This window comes from Apus apus, chromosome 1 (assembly GCF_020740795.1).
Source record: "Apus apus isolate bApuApu2 chromosome 1, bApuApu2.pri.cur, whole genome shotgun sequence".
Classification (NCBI taxonomy): Eukaryota; Metazoa; Chordata; class Aves; order Apodiformes; family Apodidae; genus Apus; species Apus apus.
Window position 1 is genome coordinate 90,509,927 of NC_067282.1, and position 25,750 is coordinate 90,535,676.

Below are 25,750 nucleotides of genomic sequence, written 5' to 3' on the forward strand. Positions count from 1 at the left end.
GAAGGGTGCTAACTTTATTTTTTTTTTTTTTTTTTTTCCCCAATAAACTTAAAATCACTGAAAGGTTGAGATGGAAGAGACCTCTGGAGATCATCTTGTCCAAACCCACTACTTAAGCAGAGTACTTATTATAAAACTTTTAATTATAATTTGTTTGTACCAGCAATTGAATATATACAAATTGATTCTTTAAGAGTGCAGAGAAATTCTGTCACATCAAAGTACATGCATTCATGTATCTTCAGTCGGAATATATTAATCTTGCATGTTAAGTTTGTACAGAAGCAATAGCTTTAGGTTTCCATGTATAAAGTGTACCTGTCGCCCTGTGTACATACATAGACTTGCTTCCCATTTTAGGCTACTAGATAGAGACTCTTTAAAAGAATTCACTCTGAATTTACATTTGAGGGTCCAGAAAAATTATTTTTCCTGTTAGTTCTCTTTACTGGAAAATTCTGGTTTACTTGCAAAAGTCCTTAATTGATCTTTCCCATTCAAATAATTATTTATGCAAAAAAAAAATCAGTTATATTATTAGAAATTAGAAATACAACTTACTAAATAACTGAGAACTTGGGGATTGCCAACACTTTCCTTGACATTTATAAAAGCTTGCTTCATTTTTTTTAAATTGCATTTCTGACAGTTATGTAATCTTATTTCTGTAAGTATTCATTGATAAGCACTTATGTGAAGTAGTGGATGAATTAAGTAACTTTGTTTAAAGTTGGCAGTTCCCTTAATTATCATGGCAAGGTGCATTATATTATTTATGCCACGGTTTATATAGCAAAAAAGCATATTATTTTAAATTTTGTATATTTTTGATAAAGCATAATTACAACTAATTCAGAACTGTGGAACTTTTATTATTATTATTATTGGTTTTTTAAGCAGTGTTTTAAAAAGCTCCCCTGTGATTAGATTACGAAGTCAGGTATACAATACAGCTTTTTTCACAAAACTGTTAAGAAGTTATTCTCTCACATCAACATTGAATTTTTATTTTTTAAAATAAGTGCTTTGTTATTGTAGAGCACAAAGTGGAACTAGTATTTTGAGTCCATTTGGTACATATCGGAACAATGTAAAAAAAAAACCCCACAACGTTGTTGCTTTTAATGTATTTTTTTTTTAATTGTTTAAGAATTGCTGCAGTAAAACTGATCCAAATTGAATTTAAGGCCAAACTTTTTTATAACAAAGGTGTTTTTTCAAAGTTGGTTGAAAAGCTATAGGTAGTGTGACATTAGCATTACCTCCAGTCCCAGAATTAGTATTTCTTAATACCTTTTCATAAGGTACTAAGACAAAATTTCACATTGTTTTGATGCCATAGATATATTAGGATAAGATTTTTGAAAACAGCCAGGTCAGGCCTAAGTCTGCCTTAACAGTGACTGGTATTAGTTTTGCAACTGACTGTGGGAGAAGATCAACCAGTACAAGGTCCCAGAAATTTAAGAAAGAACAGAATTCAGCCAAAGATTAACTTTTTAAAAATTAATTTTACGGGTTTTTTTATTAATGTTAAAAATAAACCATAACACAGATACTTCTAAAACACAAAACATTCCAGCTTCTGCTTGTCTTCAGAGTAAAGATGTACATAAAAAGGCTAAGAGAGGTGAGAGTGCCCCTCGCCCTGCTGCAGGATATAGCTGCATCTCTGTCACTTTTTGAGGTGTGTAAAATAGAGAAGATAAATGTTGGAAAAATATTGGCAATAACATGAAATCAGACTTTCAAATGTGAAACAGAAACCTGTATGAAGAAATGGGTTGCAAGTAGGAAAAACAGGACTTAGGATAAGTAGGGCAGTAGTAAAGATGGGGAATGTGTAATGAAAAGGAAATTATCAATCATCAAGAGACAGAAAAATACAAAACCGCCAAATACTTGGGTCTCAGATGTCCCACACATAGCAAGAAGATTAAAAATTAAAACGTCTTCTCCACAACTATGGCGAACGAACATGAATGTCATTGTACAAAGGAACAATATTGTTTCTATAAAGAGTTTCTTCACTCACTAGTGAAAATATTGCGTAGGCTTTTCTGTCACTGGATCATTCAGGGTGGGAAACTTGCCACATCATAATGTTTCAGTGACACTGATAATGTGAGTAAAAAATCTATCTCCCCATGGTAGAGAATTCTTAACACTGCATTCAAGAAAGACTTTCCAAGATGTGGATTGAAAGTTCCTATTTTTTTTCCTGTGTGTTCTGTTTAGTTAAGAAGGTAGAGAGAGGAAAACATCATTGTATAATGTCTCTAGAGCTGCACTCAGTAGAATCTATTGGTAGTATATCTGTTGAAACATAGGAGCTTTTCAATAAACTGGAATTAAATATGTATTTCTATCTTCCTGAAAATTCAGACTGATAAATACAAATGACTGAAGTGTACAAAGGAAGTAATCAAATACATGGGTGGTTATATGGATAAAGTGAGTTTTGATGATGTGTCTGAAATCATAATACTTAACTAGTAATGTTGATGTTAGAAAAAAAAAAAAGGAAAAAAAAAGAAAGTTAATTCAGTTGAAATGTCAAATTTTGCTGACAGTTCAATCCAGAAATGATACATCATTTCATCACTGTGCCATTATTTTTGTTATTTATATAGTTTTCTAGTCTTTCTGAAGAAAGAATAGTAGCCTTAAAGTAGTATCTGTTTATCTGAGGAAGAGTACCATAATAAAACAAGCCATACAATAGACATTAAATCTATTGCAAAAGAAGTAAAATGTTTTCTTCTTTTGAAAAAAGTTTTTACCTTTCCATTTAAGGGCTCTACCACACAGACTAACTAAGCATCTATTTATGTTAGTATATATTGATTTAGAAGTCCTCAGTAAAATAAATTTCAAATTATATTTGAAAGGGTAAATAGATATTTTATTTTAAATTAGTTAAGCAGAAATACAAAAACTTAACTGATATTCTTAATCTGATGCCCACAATATATCAGGAAGATGGAAGAGAAACAAAAGGAATATTATAGTAGTAGCCCTATTAAAACAGTTATATTGCAATAGATTATGGTCAAGGGAGGCCATTTTTCCCCTCTACTTTGCTCTTATGAGACCCCACTTGGAGTACTGTGTGCAGCTCTGGGACCCGCAAGGACGGACGTGGACCTGTTGGATTGTGTTGGATTGGAAGGGCCAATAAGATGATCAGAATGCTGGAACACCTTTCCTGTGAAGACAGGCTGAGAGAGTTGTAGGCCCCCCTGAAGGGATGTACAGGAAAGCTGGTGAGGGACTTTTTATAAGGGCATGTAGTAACAGGATAAGGGGAAATGGTTTTAAACTGAAAGAGAGCAGATTTAGGTTAGATATTGGGAAGAAATTAATTTTAGTAAGAGTGATGAGACACTGAAAGAGGTTACCCTGAGAAGCTGTGGCTTTCTCCTCCATGGAAGTGTTCCAACTCCAGGTTTGATGAGGCTTTGGGTTTGGGTTGGAACTAGATGCTGTTTAAGATCTCTTCCAACCCAAGCCATGCTATGACTCTATGATTCCATCTTTTAGTGTCTGTTACAGTAGTATTTAAGTAATCTGTCAGAAAAATCTTGCCCTTATTTTGTCAAAAGGCATAGATACAGCTGCACATGGAAATTTACCACTGCATTGCCTGCTCATGCATCACTTCAAGGCACAGTAACACTGAATAAGCAATACTGATGTGCAAATCCAACATCCAAAATAAAACCCTGTGGAGTTTACTCAGAAAACAGCATCACATAAGGCGTTTGCACTAACCAATTTCTGAGCTAGGCTGGCACCTTTTTGAATTAACTGGGTGCAGGAACAGTTACTGACATGGCTATTTTTTCCCCCCTAGGTTATTGATCGATTAGATACAAGTTCTCTATAAGAGTCACCTGAGTTCACAAAAACAATCGTGATCGTTCTTCTGAAAATCGCACAATTCAAAACAGTCTGTAGCATTACAGCCTATTTTGGAAATGTCAACTGAGTCAAAGCTTTAAAATACTTTTTTCTGATATTTGTAATAAAGCAAAATTATCTAAGCATCAACTTTCATAATACAAATACAGAAAGTAAGATCAGTCTGTAATATGTTTATTTTGAAGTTTATAAATGTAATTTCAAGGTAAAATACTATACAAAATAAGGTCCTAATCCTATAATAATTTAATAGTATGCATTGTTTTCCACATATTAAGTCTAAATGTGTGAAGCTGTTTGCAGATTAAATAGCTTGAATTAACTTCTTTGAAGACTTTTCCATTCTACTTAAATATTAAAAATTACCTTTACAAGAAGAAATAGTTTGGCACTCTCTTAAAACTTTTGGTAATTCCACTCAGCACCACTGCTAATTAATTATATTTGAAATTTGGAAAAAAACCCCACAGCTTACGCTTACTAGTACTGTTCTGAATTTTTAATATTTTTTTTTCTGATCTGCATACTGATACTTGCAGTTTTGGAATGTTAAGATATGATGTTCTTTATCATTATTAAATAATGTCATTTATGCTCTTGTGACCATACTGGAATTTTGTCAATTGGAAAAAGTGTACTGAAAATACGTTTTAATGGGTTTTTTTTAATCAGGTTGTGTACATGATTAATCATCAGTACTGTTTATTTCCACTAATTTCTGAACGGTTCATACCTAAACGTCCTTTAGACTCCTGACCTATAGTTTTAAAGTTTTAGAAAATGCTATTATTTAGGATCAATTTTTTTAATACATTTTAATTTTCTTTCCTTCAAGACACTCTTTTTAATGGTCTTGGACTGGGTGCTGTCATTGGCCTGGGAGTGGCAGCCCTTTTGTTAATCCTGGTTGTGATTGATGTTAGCTGCTTCTTTTTACGACAATGTGGATTGCTAATGTGCATCACGAGGAGAATCTGTGGGAAAAAGAGTGGCTCAAGTGGAAAAAGTAAAGAACTGGAAGAAGGAAAGGCTGCTTACTTGTGAGTACTAATAATGTATTTTGGAAAGTTCACTAAAATAAAAAAGTGGCTGTCCAATTTATATTAACTTCATAGCCAGTTTGTGGTGTGGCAAAGGGAATTAAAGAAATGTTGCTATTACTTGGAAGAGCCAAGTAACAGAGCCAAGTTCAAGATTCCTCTGAAATATATAGAACTGTGGTCAAAAATTGCCTTAAAAGCAAAATGGACACAAAAAAAGGCATTTACCATACCTCACTTCAAGATGGTCTCTATGTCCAGCTTGACACAAAGGAATTCAATCATAATTCAGTAGCAGTTACAGGCACATCGCTGGTCCATGAGGAAAAGGTAACAGATGATTGTAACTCCATTTCTGAAAATCTGTCTTTGATCTGCTAATACACAAAAACTCAGGGTATGGTTGTGACAGTGCTAGTAAATATAGGAGTGAAGGACAGCTTTCCTGTAGGCCCCTTTCAAGTACTGGAAGGCTGTTATGAGGTCTCCCTGGAGCCTTCTCTTCTTCAGACTGAACAACCCCAACTCCCTCAGCCTGTCCTCATAAGAGGACTCGGATCATTTATGTGGCCCTTCTCTGGACACGTTCCAACAGGTCTGCATCCTTTTCTGGACACATTCCACATGATGGAAACTTGATGGATGATAGCACTTGATTGAAAATCTTGCTTCTAGCCAGTAGTCTTTAGGACTCAAAAATATTGTTGATTTTTAAAAATAGGAATGCTGAGTTGTAGTTGAGATGCTAGTGTGCATGTTACTTCTTCAGTGCAACAGTCAATGATTGCTAAACATAAGTGAGGAATAAGCAATCTAGATTCGGACAAATACCCTTGTGGAATGGACATTCCATCAGACAAATATGAATGAACTGGTTATTTATGTGCAAATATATTTCCTTAAATGATTCTATGACAGTGAGATCTCCGGCAAAACAGTTAAATTACTGATTATATAAAACAATAGTGCTTTAAAGGCCCAACTTTTAGAGAGTTTTCAAAAAGTAAACTGGAGAGAGGATTACTTTTGATCCCCCATTTTAGGCAGATCCATTTTTTTACTAAAAAGATGTTTGATTCCTCACTATATTCATCTGATAGACTTCTTATGCATACACTCTAATATCTGTGAGAATGTTGTCTTTGTGTGTTTCAAATGAAATTTACTGGTCCAATTCCTCTGTGCTCTCGCTCTCCCAGTAGTCAGGCCTTGCAGTTCATTTTCCTGCAGCTTCCCAGATCCCATACTTTCCCAGATGCCTGTAGACCAGATCAGATTTTGCAGCCCTCATTATTCATAGCTGTAGCAGGCTTCTTCGTTGTCAGATAGTGGATACGTAAATGTCTTTTTTTGTTTTAGTTCTGGCTATTGGGATTCAAAGACTGTGTCCTTAGGTAATTGGTTACATTTCTTGGTTGTGTTCTCAATCGTTTTGAAAATAGCTCCATAGAAAAAGCCAGCCATAACCAGACACACCAAATAATGCTTTTAAATAGAAGTTATGCTATAAATTAGCTTTTACCTAGTTCTCCACAGTTTACAGTAAGAGAAGGAATAAAAGCATTTTTTCTGTTGTGTGAAGCCAATTAGTCCAGGTCAGTAGAATCAAGAGGTGAAGCTTCTGGCTCTGACTCAGCTGTCCTTTCCAACTGAGCAGAGAACTTCAGTTTATTATTTAATTTTCCATCCAAGAAGTGACCAAGTATGAATTGGTTCACCAACCCTACTGAACAGAAAGACCATAGGGAGCTAAAGTTGCAAATGTCTCTCGACAGCAGTTTATACCTTGCTGTCAACATCCCCTATCTAAATACCATTCCATGCTGTCTCTGAAAAGCATAAAGCTGGTCAATTAATACGAATTCCTCCATGAAACTTTTTTTTGCAAGAACAAATATATTATTTAATTACATTTATTTCCTTGTTGGGGTGATCTTCAGTCTGTCAGATTTTAAAATATTTGGGACTGTTCTCTCAGGCTTAAGTTTCAAGACAGGCTTGAAGAGTGAAAATTTGAATTTATTTCATGCCAATTACCATTCCCTAAAAGACACTGACATTTCCCTGTTTTAAACATACAAGTTTGCATTCTGGATTTTTGAGTGTGTTTATGGCATGGTTCTTTCTTACATTTTGATTGTGGGATAAATATAGGAATTAATTATGTTCCATTTGTAAAGAATTGAGATGATACAATGCATGTAACATACACACAGCCACCTGGAACAAAGTGATATAATTTGTGTCCTTCAAATAACTTGTTCTCTGCAGAATTTTTAGTTGTTATGCAATTTGTACTTCCTGTGCAGATTGATTCCTCAATTCTATGTGAACGCTGTTTGCAAATAACTTTTTTTTTTTTTTTTTTTTTTAACTTTTGGTCATGCAATAATGTATGTGTGTTTGTCTGTAAGCTTGCAGATGTACAGAGAAATCAAGCAGAACTTACCATTCCTTCCACCAGTCCTACTATGACTATAATATTTTCACAAATATGAGGTAGACAGATACGAGGTAGCCGTTACAGTTATATGCATAATCCGCAGAAATGAACAGTGTATCAATTTGTGTATCTTAAAGTAAAATTTCACTTGCAGATGTGAATAAGCACATGTAGGTTTGGGTTTTTCAAAAAACTTTCAGAATCTGTTAGGCTTCTACCCATTAATTTTTCCCTAGTAAACTTCTTCGGTAGAGATTATCTGTGCTACACTCTTCTTAACCTACAAAGATTTTTCTTGAGGGTACTTATTAGAGGATGGTAGAGTTTTCCAGTTGCTTCCTGAACAGATAGATTATTGTAGTTGTAAAAGGCTGAATAGTGTTTATCTTCTGAGAAACAATATGGAAATGTGAGAAATAAATTAGGCAAGGGTCTTTGCTGGGGTACATGGCAGTTTGACTGCTCTCTAGAACATCACAGGTCTGGAAAATAGTCTGCTAAATATAAAAGTGATTATTCATCTGTATCTCAGTTAACTTGGGTTTTGCAGACTAGCTGATGAAGATTCAGCATACAATTTGAGATCTGATGACACAAATAGGGATTAAATATTCACATGGAAAGAGGAGGTTTTTTTGGAAATATAAAATATATCATGGTTATAATTTAATCTACATTTTGAAAGTAAAATTATATGCAAGTGAATTACTACTGATACTGCTAATGCTTCTGTAGCAGTGAGCAACAGTTTCCACATCATGGCCATATTACAGATAGCAGCTTTGCAAAGAAGGACTTGGGGGTACTGGTGGATGAAAAGCTGAATATGAGCCAGCAATGTGCACTTGCAGCCCAGAAAGCCAACTGTGTCCTGAGCTGCGTCAAAAGAAATGTAGCTAGCAGGTTGAGGGAGGTGATTCCTCCCTTCTAATCTGCTCTGGTGTGACCCCCCCAGCAATAATGTGTCCAGCTCTGGAGTTCTGAGTTCAGGAAAGACATGGACCTTTTGGAGGAGATACAGAGGAGGGCCACAAAAATGATCAGAGTACTGGAACACCTCCTATGAGGAAAGGCTGAAAGAGTTAGGATTGTTTAACCTGGAGAAGAGGAGGCTCCAGAAAGACTTTAATGCAGCCTTTCAGTACAAGAGTTACATGTAAGAAAGATGTGGATAAGACTTTTTAGCAAATTTATAGCAATAAGAGAAGGGATAATTGTTTTAAGCTGAAAGAGGGTAGAATTAGATTGGACATAAGGAAGAAATATTTTATGATGGGCATGGTGAGACATTGGAGCAGGTTGCCCAGAGAGGCAGTAGATGCCCCATCCCTGGAAAGATTCAAGGTCAGGTTGGACAGGACTCTGCACAACCTGATCTAGTTGAGTATGTCCCTGCTTATTGCCAGGAACTTGGACTAGATGACCTATAAAGGTCACTTCCAATGCTGTTCTGTGATTCTGTGATCATAAGCACAATGACAATACTCGCTCCTCCATCTTTCTTACAATTAGCAAAAAGGTTATTATTTATTTACATGTGAGGGACTAGCATTGTTCCTAAGGTGGGGGAAATAATGACATAGCAACAAAGAGTTTCTTCTAGCAATCAGAAGGGGCTCTTATCACCCAAGAGTTCTTTACCCTGTTTTGGCAGCTCAGATTGTCACAATCTCAGGAGATTAAAATACACTTCTGCAGTATATAAACTAACATAAAGGCTCTTTACAGTGCCATATTTATTGTATTAGGTTAGGAAAGTCTACATCTAGTCCCATTAAGAGGCTATCGTCTTATTATTTAGTCATAAACAAAGTGCTCTTTTAAGATGTTAATCCATTATGGTTGCAGAGTTAGGTCAGTAACCATGGACACAGAGTGCTTTGAAGACTTCAAGTAATTGGGAACACACTGGTAAATGGGTCTAGGTGGTTTTAGTCAATGCTAATTATTTCTGCCTTTTTTTGCCCACTTTGGAGTGAAGAGATCTTGGTAATGAGTTATGTACAACGTATGTGTTTAATATGATATGAGACTAAGACTCTTCTAATAATTTTTAGGAAAGATGGATCAAAAGAGCCAATAGTGGAAATGAGAACAGAGGATGAAAGAATTACCAGTCATGAAGATGGGAGTCCAGTAAATGAGCCAAATGAGACAACTCCCCTCACAGAACCAGAGTAAGTAGCCTGACATTCCCCAGTTTCACACAAGCTCCTCCTGGCTGGGAGTACAGACTGGGTGTTTCCCATGCTGAGGGAGATACACATCATCATGAGAATGGTGTGCTGTGGCAATGCAGTGTATGAGTGTAGGGTTTGGGGTTTTTTGGAGGGTGAGGACAAGGCTCTGCCTGCACTCTCAGGCTGCACCAGAGGTTGCCCCGGATGCTCCTCTGCCACTTCCGGCTAGCCTCAGAAGCCCACATAGAACCATGGCCAGCAGAGGCAAGTCACAGCCCTTCTGCCTTCTCCCTCAGCCCCAGCACCTATGGTCAACTGTGTCCCCCAGTCCTCCTGACCCTGCAATGGTAGCTAAGCAGGAATATGAGGATTTTTTAAGTTGAGTGCAGCTGATCTTTGCCACCTACCCAGCAGATGTTAACCACTCTGTGGGAATAATCTCCTGACTCTCACAAATGGCCTTAGATTGAGTCACACATAGACACACACACCCTGTATGTAGAACACGATTCTATGCTCCAGAAACCCAGCTCCTCACAGGGTGGTCCCTTCCTGCTTTCATTCACAGAACTGAGAGCTTAGCTCAGTATTTAAGTCCACGTGGTACTGGATTAATAGTGCGGAAGGGGAGCCACTTTGCTTGGTTTCCTCATGGACCTTCCCTCTCCCTGCTAGTTGCTCTCAGCACAGAAATCACAGCAGTTCTTACCCAGGCTGCAGGTTCTTACCCTCCAGCTGCCGCCTGAGTCATGGGGACCAGCCTTGGAATCAAGGGTCCTGGGCACTGGCAGTCAGGTTCTCCCCTCCATTTTGCTGCTGCAGCCCCTGGAACAGATTCATCTGGGTAGAGTGGCTGGTGTTTGTACCTGACCAGCACTTGTCAAAGCGTGTGGAGGATAAAGTAACATTTCTGATAGGGCACAAGCAAGCTGGTATTTTGCTAAGCTTACTATCAGGAGCTGCTGATAGGCTTTTTTTTCTTCTGAAAATTTAATTTGAAGATAAACTAGTATTTCAACAAAAGTGAAGACAGTACCAGTCCTTCTATTGAGAGCTCACCTAGTGATGTTAAATGACATGAAGTTCATTTCTGAGCTTCAGAAGTTAATTAACAGTTATCAAAGAAAGCTCCAAGTTTCTTTGGTTTGAGCCCAAAGCCATTCATGTGTTGTAAAAATCTCTTACCTCATGACATCTTAAAGGTGTCAGGTGAATAAAGACAGTTCTGTAGTAAATACAGAAACTCACCTGTTGATTATCTGATGGATCACAGTTGTGTTTTAAAAGGAGAGGATATTATTTTCCAACATTTCTTTTTATTTTCTTGCCATTCATTACCTAGAAGTGCAAAAGCCAGAACCCTTATTAAGAAAGAAGCCTGTGTTATTTGCTGTCATTAGCATATGTAATAAAAACGTAGTGGGGACTGTGTGACTGGGGAAGGTGACTGTGCATACTTTGAAGATCCTGTACCTGAAGACTTCAAACTTATGTTAATTAAATAATTATGGATTTTTTTTGAATGACTAGTGATATGTTTGCTCTTCATATTAGAATTTATAATGAGGAACACTGTAGAGAACTCAGAACTATCTAAGGACTCAGAGGACTATGGTTGTGAACATTGTACAAGTCCAGAGGGCTTTGAGTATGTTAGTGGGTGAGGCACCAGGGCCATATATTTTTGTTCTTCACGACTATTAGTAGCACCAGATATTGCCAACATAAATGAGATGCATTTAGCAGGAGATGTGATATCAGGAAATATTAAGTCCAGTTCTTCCTGCTTGTCCCAGTCATTAGAACAGCTGACAGGAGTAAAATATGAGATAGTTAAAATAAAAACTGCTTTAATATTTAGAGGAAGGGGAAAGAATGAGTACTGGTAGCATGAAAAAATAACTAAATCATAGGAATGACTGATAAGGTGTTTGATTATTATGTCCTTGGGAGAACGAGACTGCTAAGAAATATTAAAAATTATCATAGAATCATAGAATTGTCAAGGTTGGAAAAGACCTTCAAGATCAAGTCCAACCATCCACAGTACAATCCCTAATCACTAAACCATCTTATGAAACACCATCTCTGCCCCTTTTTTTTAACATCTTCAGGGATGGTGCCTCCAATGCCTCACCACTCGCTCAGTGAAGAAATTATTCCAAATATCCAGCCTGAACCTCCCCTGGCACAGCTTGACCCCATTTCCTCTTGTCTTATTGCTGGTCACCAGGGAGAAGAGGCCAACACACAACTCACTACAACTCGAGGTGCAGCCTCACCAAGGCCAAGTAGAGGGGCAGGATCACCTCCCTAGTCCTGCTGGTCACGCTATTCCTGATGCAGGCCAGGATGCTGTTGGCTTTCCTGGCCACCTGGGAATACTGTGGGCTCATGTTCATCTGGCTGTCAATCAGTACCCCCTCTCTGCTGGGAAGCTCTCCAGCCATTCCTCCACAAGCCTGTAGCGCTGCCAGGGATTGTTGTGGCCACAGTGCAGGACCCAACATTTAGCCTTATTGAAACTCATGGCATTGGCCGTGGGCCATCAGTCAAGCCTGTCCAGATCCCACTGTACAGCCTCCCTGCCCTCAAGCAGATTGACACTCCCACCCAGCTTAGTGTCATCTGCAAACTTACTGAGGGTGCACTCTATCCTTTCATCCAAGTCATCAATAAAGATGTTAAACAGGAGTGAGCCCAGCACTGAGCCCTGGGGAACACCACTCGTGACCGGCCACCAACTGGATTTAACTCCCTTCAACACAACACTTTGGACCCAGACATCCAACGAGTTTTTCATCCAGTGAAGCACATGCATATCCAAGCCATGAGCAGCCAGAATGCTGTGGGAAACCTTGTCAAAGGCCTTGCTAAAGTCAAGGTAGACAACATCCACAGCCCTTCCCTCATCCAATAAGCAGGTCACCCTGTCATAGAAGGAGATCAGGTTAGTGAAACAGGACCTGCCCTTCATGAATCCATGCTGACTGGGCCTGATCACCTGGTTGTTCTGCATGCACTGCATAATGGTATTCAGGATGACCTGCTCCATCAGCTTCCCTGGTACTGAAGTCAGACTAATAGGCCTGTGATTTCCAGGATTATCCTTCCATCCCTTCTTGTATATGGGGGTAACACTGACTGATTTCCAATTTGTTGGCTCTTCAGTCAGCCAGGACTGCTGGTAAATTATAGAAAGGGGCTCGGTGAGCACCCCCGCCAGCTCTTTCAGCGTTCTTGGTTGCATCCCATCCGGCCCCATAGATTTGTGCATATCTGTGTGGTATAGCAGGTCACTGACCATCTCCTCCTGGATTGTGAGGGGATTGCTCTGCTCCTGGTCCCTGTCCCCTAACTTTGGGAGTTTGATTCCCTCAACATAACTGGTCCTGCTACTAAGCACTGAGGCAAAAAAGTAATTTAGCCTTTTCCTCATTGTTCATCACTATGTTTCCTCCTGCATCTAATAGGGGATGGAAGGTCTCCCTGGTATGTCTTTTGCTGTTAATATATTTATAAAAGCTTTTATTGTTATCCTTTACCGTGAAGGCCAGATTAATTTCTAGCTGGGCTTTGGACCTTCTAATTATCACAGAATCATAGAATCATAGAATGTCTTGGGTTGGAAGGGACCTAAAAAGGTCATCTAGTCCAACCCCCCTACAATAAGCAGGGACATCTCCAACTAGACCAGATTGCTCAGAGCCCCATCAAGCCTGACCTTGAATGTCTCCAGAGATGGGGCCCCCACTGCCTCCCTAGGCAACCTGTTCCAGTGATCCACGACCCTCAAATTAAAGAACTTTTTCCTAATGTCCAACCTAAATCTACGCTCTCTACCTTGAAAGCATTACCCCTTGTCCTGTTGTTACATGCCCTAGTGAACAGGGCTTTCCCAGCCTTGTCACAGGCCTCTTTTAGGTATTGGAAGGTAACTATAAGGTCCCACCAGAGTCGTCTCTTCTTCAGGCTGAACAACCCCAACTCCTTCAGCCTGTCTTCATAAGAGAGGTGCTCCAGCCCTCTGATCTTTTTTGTAGCCCTCCTCTGGACGTGCTCAAACACTACACATCCTTCTTGTGTTGGGGGCTCCAGAGCTGGATGCAGTACCCCAGGTGAGGTCTCACCAGGGCAGAGTAGAGGGGCAGAATCATAGAATCATAGGGGTTGGAAGGGACCTCAAAAGATCATCTAGTCAACCCCCCTGCCAGAGCAGGGTCATCTAGAGCACATCACATAGGAACACATCCAGGTGGGTTTTGAATGTCTCCAGAGAAGGAGACTCCACAAGCTCTCTGGGCAGCCTGTTCCAGTGCTCTGTCACTCTCACAGTAAAAATTTTTTTTCGAATATTCACCTTGAACCTCCTATGCTCCAATTTCCACCCATTACCCCTTGTCCTATCACTGGTCAACACTGAGAAAAGCCTAACTCCATCTCCCTGAGACTCACCCCTTACATATTTGTAAACATTGATGAGGTGACCCCTCAGTCTCCTTTTCTCCAAGCTAAAGAGACCCAGCTCCCTCAGCCTTTCCTCATAAGGGAGATGTTCCACTCCCTTCATCATCTTTGTAGCTCTGCGCTGGACTCTTTCCAGCAGTTCCCTGTCCTTCTTGAACTGAGGGGCCCAGAACTGGACACAATACTCCAGATGCAGCCTCACCAATGCAGAATAGAGGGGGAGGAGAACCTCTCTTGACCTACTAACCACACCCTTTCTAATACACCCCAGGATGCCATTGGCCTTCTTAGCCACAAGGGCACATTGCTGGCTCATGGTCATCCTCCTGTCTACCAGGACCCCCAGATCCCTTTCACCTACACTGCTCTCCAGCAGGTCAGTCCCCAACCTGTAATGGTACATGGGGTTTGTCTTCCCCAAATGCAAAACTCTACACTTGCCCTTGTTGAACTTCATCAGATTTCTCCCCGCCCAACTGTCCAGCCTGTCCAAGTCCCTCTGAATGGCAGCACAGCCCTCCAGTGTGTCAGCCACTTCTCCCAGCTTTGCGTCATCAGCAAACTTGCTGAGAGTACATTCTATACCCTCATCCAGGTCGTTGATGAAGATGTTGAACAACACCGGTCCCAGTACCAACCCCTGAGGGACTCCACTAGTCACACAACTCCAACCAGATTCCGCCCTCCTTGTATAGCCTCACAGCATTTCTGTAGTCCTCATGAGTGACACCCCCCCTTCCTCCAAAGGCCATAGGTTCTCTTTTTCTCCCTGAGCACCAGCCAAAGCTCCCTCTTCAGCCAGGCTGGTCTTCTACGCTGCCCACTTGCCTTACAGCTCATGGGCATGGCCTGCTCCTGCACCTTCAAGACTTCCTCCTTGAAGAGTGTCCAGCCTTCCTGGACTCCTGTACCCTTCAGAACAAATTAACAAGGGATTCTGGCAATCATGGTGTGGAACAAGGTAAAGTTTGCCCTTCAGGAGTCTAGGGTGGCAGTTTTGCTGCCCTCCCTTCTGGCATCTCTAAGAATAGAGAACTTTAACAATTTGTGGTCGGTGTGCCTAAGATGGCCTCCAACCATCACATCTCCTACCAGCCCTTCCCTGTGCACCAAGAGCAGGACTAGCAGGGCACCTGGCCTGGTTGGTTCACTCATCAGCTGTGTCAGGAAGATCTTCAACACATTCCAGGAACCTCTGGGACTGTTCCCTCTCTGCTGTGTTGTAGTTCCAGCAGACATCAGGGAAGTTTAAGGCCCCCTCAAGAACAAGGGCAAACACCCGTGATATTTCACCCAGGTATTTACAGAACAGTTCATCCACCTCACTGCCCCCATTGGGACATGTACAGCAGACTCCCACAGCAGTATCAGCCTTGTTGGCCTTGCCCCTAATCCTGATCCAAGTGCACTCTCCCTTGTCGTCATTATAGTCTAGTTCTAGACAATCATAACAAATCCTAGCATACAGTTAATGACAGATTCCTTCTTGGTAATTTCTTCTTCCACAACCAATAGCAAAAGAAAGCAGTCCACAATACAGCTGGGCAGAAGTCAGCTAGAGATTTGGGACAGTGCTACTTAGGAAACCAAAGATTAATAAAGTATCATGCAGTCAGGACGTTGGGTACTAGGAGAACATGGAAAGGCTTCTGCTCAGACATAGGTCTCAATAAAATTGAAAAGCAATATAAAGTACAAGTGAGATTTCACTAAAGAAAAGGAGCACACAATAGGGTAGAAGTACATATCTCAGCAGGAATAACACAAAACTTTGTCAACAATAGGTGCTAAGAGCCAGAAAGCCACATGCTGGGTAGGGTGGCTAGAATGTATCTTGGAGGGAAGAGCTTAGCTTGCAGGAAGGAAAAGTTTCAAGGACATTCCTGGCAGGCAATGTTCCTACAACGTAGGATTAATTCTGACTAATTGTGGCTGTCTTAAAGGTATACAAGATAAGCCTTCACTTTAAATTTGACAAAATATTTTTAATAATTAGTTGCATTATTTTGAAAAATTCTAATTTATACTCAGAAATGTAAATAAAGTTTAAGCCTTTGTGGGAAATAATTAATAAATATATTACTTTCTCTTACAATAGTTGAGGGTTTTCATTGCATTTCTCACCATAATATTCAGCAATCTCTGTTTTACCCAAACTCAGATGATTCTTCTCAAAGCCAGGTTTGGGATCCATTTGTGACAGACATGCATGTAGCACTTTTACCTGCAAATCGAGAAGTCTTTATAATACTGGCAGTAATTCAATTTAAGTTGCGCATTTCATATGGCATTTCTGTAATATGATTAAAATGCCACATGCAATGTGGTATTATAATTACATTCCTAGTCTGCCATTATTATGCTTCTGGTATTGGTCGAGTTTTCTTTAGTATTAATGAAGCTGGATGAATTCCAGCATCAAAATGGCTAGGAGCCTATTACCTGTAAAACAGGCAAGTAAATATTCTAGATAAAGTTTTGTAAGGGTAATATCAGCAGACTGTTGCAATTAGGCCACATGCAGTGCTAGAGGGAGTCAATATTATTAATGATTGATAACGAACAGCATCTGATTAAAGCAAAAGAACCTCTCTTTCTTTAAAAAGTTCTTATTATAAAATGCTTTAAGATTTGAAAGAATTAGCCTGCCCAGCTAACAAATATAAAATTATTTTAAATAAATATAGCTAAAGATTCATAAGGTGTAGGAAAACTGGTATAATTTGAATATTTAATTTTTATTTAGTTAATTAAAATATAAAAATTATTGAATATGTCAATAAATATTAAATATTAATTAATATTTTAAACAAATTGAGAGGAAAATTCCAAAATAAAATGCAAAGTCATAGCAAAAAACCATAATGCCTAATGATAACTGAACTGATAACCTCATATCATTAACAAAAAAAAAAATCCTACAAGTTTTCAAAGACAACAAGGTCAAAGAATGGTACATGATCTTTTTGCTGGGGAAAAAGTAAAAAAAAATATTTCTTTGTTTTTTGTTTGTTTGTTGTTTTTTTCCCCTTGCTTGCATTGGAAGCAAAGCCAATTTTATCTCACTGTTTGCATTAACATGGATTTCAGTAATATCCTTCAACAGGGCTCTAGCAAATCTTCCTATTAAAATAATTTGCAGTTATTTGTAATGTGCTCTTAATGTCTTATCCAAACCCAATTTATTTAAATTTTCACACAATACACTATGTCAATTGCTCAGATTTTGCTTTGACTAAATATTTCTTCCCTTTCAGTACCATCTTTTGAGAAATTACTCTCCCGTTATATAAAACTAGATTAAATTAGGTCTTTTTTTAGTACTAATTTAAGTACTTTGCATTACTAGGCCTTTAACACAGGTGTCTACTTAACTACAGTGCATCTCATGAGCCATGCTTCCTCTGCCTTTTCCTCTGTTAGAATTAGTTTTGTGTTGACTCTTCTGTTTCCATTCTTTCATGCTTCATGTTGTGGGCTGAAATCTGTTTCCTTTGGGACCTCCCTCTGTGCTCAAAGCCAGACAACCGATGAACAGCATCAACCTTAGTTCAGACAGCCTAAATTTCATATGACTGGAAATTTGGTTACTCTTTTTTTTCCCCTTTCCCTTTTGTTGTTATTAGACACTGTTATTACAAGGCATTCCTAAGGGATTTTTCAGGCAGATTTTGAACAGCATATTGCTCTTTGGGACATCAAAGCAATCACAGTGGAAGTTTACTGAAACGTTTAATATCTGTTATGAGTAAAAAAGGCATATGCATACTATTGCCTAGTTAAAAAACAGAAAGCAAACCCAAACTGGAATAATGATTAACAGCTATTATGCCCAGGACATGTTATTGCAGGAACACCTGAGTAAAACATACATTATTTTGACAGCTATCGTTTTTTGACAGTTAACTACTGGCAATAAGGAATCAGTGATTTCCAAGACCTTTTGGAATGAAACCAGTGTTTTGTCTTTCCTGTAGTGTAAGGGTGGGGATCCTTTTGCCATTTTAATGAAGGATTATAAAACTCTTCAGAGCTTTAGCTAAGTTAGTCTTAAAAGACCTACAAGTTATTAACAAAGCTAGATTGTGTGATCTACCAAAAATAAATTGCAGAATTTTCTAGTGTCCTTATGCTACAAGAATTTCTTTCCTTTACCTATGTATTGGCATAAACCCCAATGACAGATATCTTCTTTTGCATACCATTGAGTTTACATTTAGAAACAGACATTCAAAAAACAGTATAATATAGATTCAGCAAAAGGCTTGATGGTAACTTTCACAGTATCCTAGGGAATACATACCTCTGTACTGCTTTGGGTTATTTGGCATTCTATTGTTTCTTTTATCGAATGAACTGCATTTTGCGCTGCAGTAATGTTCTGATCATGTATCATTTAGCTTTTTCTGCCTTTATAGAAATGGGAAGAGTTAATATTAATTTCTTTAAAAGCAAAAAACTTAAGTGTTCATAAGAAAATATTACATTATTTTCTACAATAATTTTTTTAGAAACACTGTGAACTGTGTAAGCAATACAGAGAGTGTGGATTTAATTTCCAGATTGTGTTTTATTTGTGTTACTATGATTTCTCTATTCTTCTGATAGGAAGCTGCCACTAAAGGAAGACAATGGGAAAGAAGCTTTAAATCCAGAAACCATCGAAATCAAAGGTGCTAATGACACCATACAGTCAAAAGAAGATGATAGCAAAGCATAATGAGATAAACTACAGCTGCCTGGATAATGCATTTGGATTGAAGTAACCCCGTGACCAAAACTTTACAGCTGACCTTAATTTCTTGGGAAACTTAAGCTTGGAATAGTTAGTACATGTGTACATATGATTAAACTGTTTCTGTCTACAGTTCCTTTCTATTCTTTTGTCAATGGTTTTAGTATGTAGTTTTGCTGACATCAAGCCCCATGGTATAAATCTGAAAAAATTGCAGAATAAGAGCTGTAATTTATTACATGACAAAGTATGTCTTTTTAAAATAATAGTTACAAAGCACCCCTAACCACAAGCAACACACCAGGTCTCTCCAGATCTTACAGCACAAGCTACATACATAAAATGCCATATATATACTACTGTATTTTTTCCCATTGATAATAAAACAAAATTTTTAGTTAACTTTAAAAAAGAAAAAGAAAACCATTCTCAGTATAATGTTTAAGACCTTAGTGCTGACTGTGCTTATAGCTTCACCACAGAGCCAGCTCCACCTGGAGTTTCACATTGGTTCTTCAGCAAAGTAAAAAGTTAATAACTATGATGTAGAGATTTAAATAAAATTGGCCTCACCTTAACTACATGAGTGTGACTCTCAAAGGCACCGGGATTTTCAGTGCTTCAGGTTTTCTGTATTAAAATTTTGGAAATTATGTGTGAACTAAAATGCAACAAATGCATGAAAAGAAAACTCTTTTTTTCATCATAATCCTGGTTTTAAGAGAAACCTTACAATAAACACAAGCTCAGGTTTTTTTGTCCCAACATTTTTACACATATAAAGTATTCATTCTTATAGTTCTAGTTATTTAGAGATAAAACTGTATTTTAGAGTAGTAGATACATTTTCTCCCCAACCCGTACATGAAATATTAAAAGTTGGCCTTACTAAAGTAGCACTTTTTCCTTTATGATTTCATACCACTTGTCTTAACGAAAAAAGCCCCGTAAGAGCAGACAGAAAGAAGCACTTCAGCTAAACAATTGGGAATAATTCTATATTATTAATTAATAGCATCTTATATTAGACCAAATACTTTTTTCTTGTCAAGCATTCCTTAAGCAAATCCTTTTTATTATTTTAGATAACATGCATCACTCCAAAATCTGACTTACTTATTAGATGCAAAATGAATTCATATGTATTATAATTGATTTAATGGTCCCTCTGATTGGAGCAATATATTTTGGTTCCAGTCCAGTATAGTGTATCTACACTTACCAAACTCTTCAAAGTCTTGCTTTGGAAGAAATAAAGAAACTAGATTGAAACTAGAAAAGTAGATTGAAAAATTCTACTTGTCAGGAATAAACTGTATAATACCTTGTAAATTTTCCACATCTAATTCATACCAGAGGTTTACGTGTAGCTTTACTCATCAAATTATGTCCTCACCATGCTGTATCTGAATTTTGCTCATATTTGAAGTATTTATACTTGATTTCCCACAGAATTTCATCAACCCTTAGCTGTTATTTTGCTGTCGAGACAAAGTGGTTGACTTTTGTGCAGTAAAGCTGAAAATTAAATGTAAGAGTGTCCTTAAATTTGAGGAAAAGGGCATGTTAACTTTCTTGCTAACCCAAACTTTAGTGCATTTGAAAGAGCTAAGGAGAATATATTTAATTCACAGATCTTTCTTATTTTTGAAAACCAAGTCATTTTATGGAATTTTTTACAACTTTTCTGCACTTTGGGAAATACCTACAGTGAACCAAGTAGTTGAGGACAGAAGCATAGCACTGGGGTGGCTAGGATAAGATGCCATGTTCCCACAAAACCAGTCCCAAAGTGAAAAGAATGGGTAAGAAGAGACAGCAATTTGAGATGAAAGTAATTAAAGAGAATTTAAACTGCTGGAAAGAAGTTTCTTTAAATGCTAAGGCACTACTTCTGGATGAAGGAAAGACAAAGACATTCCTTTATGACCTCTCACTCTTGCTTCCACATACTGAGAAGACAGTGCTACCAAATAGCTGCTTGTCTATTTAATTTCTGTCCTGTTTCTTTCTGAGTTAGTACACAGTGAGAAGGACTGTCCCCTAACCTATAGTGAAGAAAACCTGTTGTAACATTTATATGTATGAATATATGTTCTTTCTACAAAGTATGTATTTGCAGCTGGGCTTTCATTTCTATCAAAATGTAAGGAAGGGACCTGGAAAATTCCAGCAGTTGAGAATAATGTGCTTGGTGTGGCTTGAACATTTGCAGCCCACATCATCTCATGCAGTATTTTTACCTCAATGACGATGAAGGTGGGAAACATCCTTTCCTCTTCTACCTGCTGTCACAAAGTTAGGTGGTGCCATGCCTAGTCACATAAGTCCAGTTTCACTAGGCAAATGGTGCTTTTTTTGAAACCAGCATGATAATTTGCAAAAGGTTCCTATACAGTGTGGGCAGAGCTAACAGTGTCTAAGCTCAACTGTAGATGCATTTCAAATTTTAGTACTTCTTATCAAGACTTAACACTAAAAAACCCTTCATGGCCTAGCAGTTATATATTGGTGTTTTGATTTTTTTTTTTTGGGGGGGGAGTTGTTTGTTTGTTTGTTTTTTCCTGATATGCCCTAGAACTGAATTGTAAAGAGATTGGAGAATTTAAGAGGTCTTGTCAGCACATTTATTATTAACACAATTGTACTACTCTTTACAAGTTAAATATACTGCAAAATTATTTCAATACTGGAAGCAAAAGCATTTCCCACTGTATTGGGTTACAAATCAAAAGCTATTTCCAGGAGTATTTATTTTCTTCCTGCTGTTAATTCTCTTGCCAGTTGGGCTATGTGAGAATTAAACAGTTCTAAATTACTGATGGACTGTTCCAAGCATACCTTTTCGTCTGTGTATTAATAGATTATCTCTTGTGTTTTGAATCTATAATGTGCAGGAGAAAGCCAAACTATAACCATGAAAGAATGTTTTAAAACACTGATATTTGCAAATATTTCCAAATGAGGGACAGAGCATAGTAATTTGTAAGATATGTGTAGAACTGGAATAACATCATTTCTTTATTTTCTTTTCCTATTCTAGACTAAAAATTAAAAAAAAAAAAAAAACACAACAACAAACAGGTACCTGTATAAATGTCACTTTTACTGTCTAAAAGTAATTTTAAGTGTTAGTATGAAATGTCAGAAGAGTTGACAAAATATAACTATTTGTAAAAGTAACATGAATTGTTACACTAACATATTCCAGGTATGAGGGTGGGAGTGAGCCACTGAAATTATTCATGATATGGAACATGGCAGTGACAATCTCTCTTCAACAAAAAATAAGAAGTAAAATTAAGTAAAATTACTTGGAACTTCTTGTTATTATTTCTTTAGTAGACCTGCATTCTGATTTACTGCACTAGTAAAAGAAGTTTTAATTAATGTTTTATGATTTAGTATGCAAATGTATTCTGGAGAGTTTTTTTCTGGGTTTGTTTGTTAATTTTATTTCTTTGACTTGAAGATTTTTTTGTGGTTCCAGAAATATTTAATATTCTGGTGATGCTAATGACTAATGTGACAAAGATTAATTTATTTAGGCCTCAGTTTTGCAAGAAATTTTGTGTGACTGAACCCACCCTTCATATGGCACCCCACTGACATCAGTGGGGTCAATATGAGCAGAAGGATGGATGTACTTTTATAGGAGAGCTTGCAGGACTGGGCCTACTTTCTGTCTCTTCATAGATATATATACACAACATAGGTATGCAGTGACAGTCATCTACAATGGCTGAGTGACAACAGTTCCTGGTATGGAAAATTCCACCTGCTGTCTTCAGCCTCTGTATTGATGTTCATCCAAAAAAAGTGGCTTTTTAAAAATTATCGTAATTACTTTGATTATTTATTTAAGTGCCAATCATCGAACTGTAGTATAATAATCATGCCATTTTTCTGTTTCCTAGACTGGATAATGGAAATGTATTTGTGCCTTTTGATAGCATGCCACTCTGCTTTATTAAAGAAAAATCTTCCATAATTTGTCTACAAAGCCTGTTTAAAGTATATGAAAGCTTTGCCATTACATACTTTTCTGCTCAAATATGCTCAAATACTCATTTAAAGTAAACTGGACGTTATATTCTCAAGTCACATCAATATTTTAAACACAAAATTTGCAAAAAATCTATTGAGATCACAGTTCTAGTGAGGTCATAGTGGGTGTATTACTGCTGAAAAGATTTGAGTACATGGAGCACATATGGGTGTGTAGGGATGTTTTGACCAATTTATTAAGTTGGAGAGTCATATAGAAAGTCTCCTTACTTCTATTTAGGTACTTTTTCAAATCTGAAAGATAATGTAGAGCATCTTCCCACCATGTTACCTCTGGAGTAAAACTGCAGTGAATATTTGTTTCATAGTCATTTGTGGCCTCACCTTCTCTGTGTAAGCTGTCATAGGAAGTAATATCTTCATAGAGTAATTGTTGTGTCTTTTGGGTGACATTCACTCCTGATTAAAGGGCCTCCAAAAAAAATATTTACTGAAAAAGTTCAAGACCCCTATTACAAACTGATCTATGGAGGGGTACTGAGAGTGCCTCAAGAAGGGCCACAGTGGAATCCAGGTCTCACTTTAAGACACAAACTGTTTTCAGTGAGGACTCAATTTTATCCATCTATCCCAGCAAGGCACTGCATGTCCTTAGCTCATCGAGTTGCTTTTGTGAATTGGACTTCTAGGTGTAAGTGGAACTTAAATGTCCTGCCAGGCTCCTGCAAACATTCTGCACAGAGGAAGTTTTCCTATCAGGAGTTTGTACTGATCAGGAAAATAAAAAGATCTGATCACAGCTTTATTCCATACATTACTATATACCCAGAAGTAAAAGAAATACAACATCCCTCTAAATAATCTATTGTGATTGCAATACTTCTCTAGGCAAAGATAACATTCTAAGAAGTACTGTTTCTTCTTAAATTCCTTTACTTAGCTTCAGATTCTTGTGCTGATCGATGCAAAGCTACCACGGTTAAATAAATATTTTTTAAAAAGGATCCACCTCCTTTCTCATATTTTTTCATATTTTCTGGATACTCAATCCAATTGACAACAGTTCTGTAGCAGTGGGGGGAAAACACTAAATTTTAAGTGATCTTCAATATTTCCACTGCACATAAAAATGTGTTCTACAATTTCATTTGAACCTGAACGAAAAAGAACCCTTTCCTATACCAATTTGTCTTTGGCTCAGATTCTGAAAAATCACAGTTTTCCAGTCTATTTATCCTCTTAACAGGCATTGTGACCCTCATGATGTTTGACTTTCAAACTTGAATATTGGAAATTTTTTGTCCAGGGAAATGAAATAAATATTTTCAAATTTGTATTGGCAGCTTTAAAGTCACAGGTGCGATTTGGAGTGGGCAAAATGACCAGATGCAGTGCTGACAGAATTCAGGAAAGCCACTACCAGAGAGAACAGGTGCCAAAGAGTGAATTGAGAGAGGGCTCAGATACTAGGAGGATCTCTCATCATCAGTGGCAAAGGAAATGGGGAGGTACTGATGAAACAGAAGAGGCTGCTGGAGGGCATTGCTAAAAGGTAGGGTACTTCCGGCTGTGAAAACCAGAAGAAGGGGAACATTAGCCCTCCTGTATCGTTCAACTTTACTGCATTAGCAGGCTGCATTTTTAAGCCTAAAATGCAAGGTTGGGTGAAGGGAAAAGAAACTCTCAAAATCTCTGTAGATAAGTGGTAAACATAGAAAGCAGTCAGACCCCACAGGAAGGTAATTTTGTTGCTCATGGTGTAGAGTTCTCACTAAGAATTTTGAACTACATAGGCAAGGTTTAAAAAAAACACAAAACAGCTCTCCTGCTACAACGAGCGAGCACTCAGTATGTATTTGTATGCTATGTACAGCATAAGCTAAAACATACCATATTTTTTTGTTATTCCACACGTTGTCAACAGCCCACTTGCAATGTATACCACCTGAATTATATATTAATAAGTTAGCTACCACTGGAGTTAGTTTGTTTACTGTTTCAAAATCTTATGTCCCTATGAAATGCTGTGTATATACATATCTCTATATACTGTAAAAAGAAGTAATATCTCAGATGCTGGTTTTGTATTTATGAAAGACATTGAAAGTATGGCTTAAAGTATATCAAATATTTGTCACTCTTCACCATTTGTATATTAATAGTAAAGATACTTTTACTTTAATGAAGTGTTGTAGTTACATTTATTTCTTTTTGCTAAGTGTCTTTCTGTCAAGATGTGTGATTCATTAGGAGTCTTATTGCCAAGGAGAAACATATAAATTATTTTTCCCCCATTATGGAAGTGCTGAATAACGCTCAAGCAGCCCTGTAATTTTTTATTCTCTTTTCTGTCAAAATACATCACTGCTATTCAAACTACTGTTGTAGCATTCCAAATCTCCAGCTTAGCTTGAGGCCCATTATGATTAGCCCCCTAAATGTTAGTGTTGAAAGATAATATTTTTTCCAAACAATACAAGTGCAACATTTTAAAAGTATTTAGTATATGCCAGCAAAAGATATCAGCAGAAGCTAGTTTGTTTTGCAAAACTTTGAGCCTTCCTGAAGTCTTGTAGCTGTGTTAGCACCCCCTTGAATTTATAGATATCAGTAAATACAACTACTGTAAATTACTGATAATGCAAAAATAATGTGTGACTTCTTCAGAAACAGGAAATGTTTTAAAATTCAGCTTTGCCACTATATCATCCTCTAATGTATTTCAGACATATTATTCAAAATACAAGATAAATTATTTATTAGTATATTCAGGTACCTTGATAAGGACAATTTATTTACCCATGATATTGTTAAATTAGAGGTAACACCAAAAAAAACCAACCCAAACAAACAAACAAAAAAAGGAAAAAATGTGTCATGCTTTACTTTCTTGGCAAAAAAGAACTTATGTCCTCATTTGAGCTCTAGCAGATCCTGATCAACAAACTGTATT

General features: G+C 37.6%; 1 protein-coding gene across 2 annotated transcripts in view; it reads left to right on the forward strand.

Annotated features, from left to right (window-relative positions):
- The window catches only part of NCAM2 (neural cell adhesion molecule 2), a 274,687-nt gene extending 249,750 nt beyond the window's left edge, over positions 1-24,937 (forward strand). The window contains exons 16-18 of one of the 2 annotated variants that reach the window (XM_051642874.1): positions 4,760-4,964; positions 9,465-9,584; positions 18,663-24,937. In XM_051642874.1, the coding sequence (XP_051498834.1) occupies positions 4,760-4,964; positions 9,465-9,584; positions 18,663-18,774 (437 nt within the window). In that variant the 3' untranslated portion in view covers positions 18,775-24,937. The remainder of the gene's footprint in view (positions 1-4,759; positions 4,965-9,464; positions 9,585-18,662) is intronic. The other variant, XM_051642883.1, reaches the window with a different exon arrangement.
- The last annotated feature ends 813 nt before the right edge of the window (positions 24,938-25,750 follow it).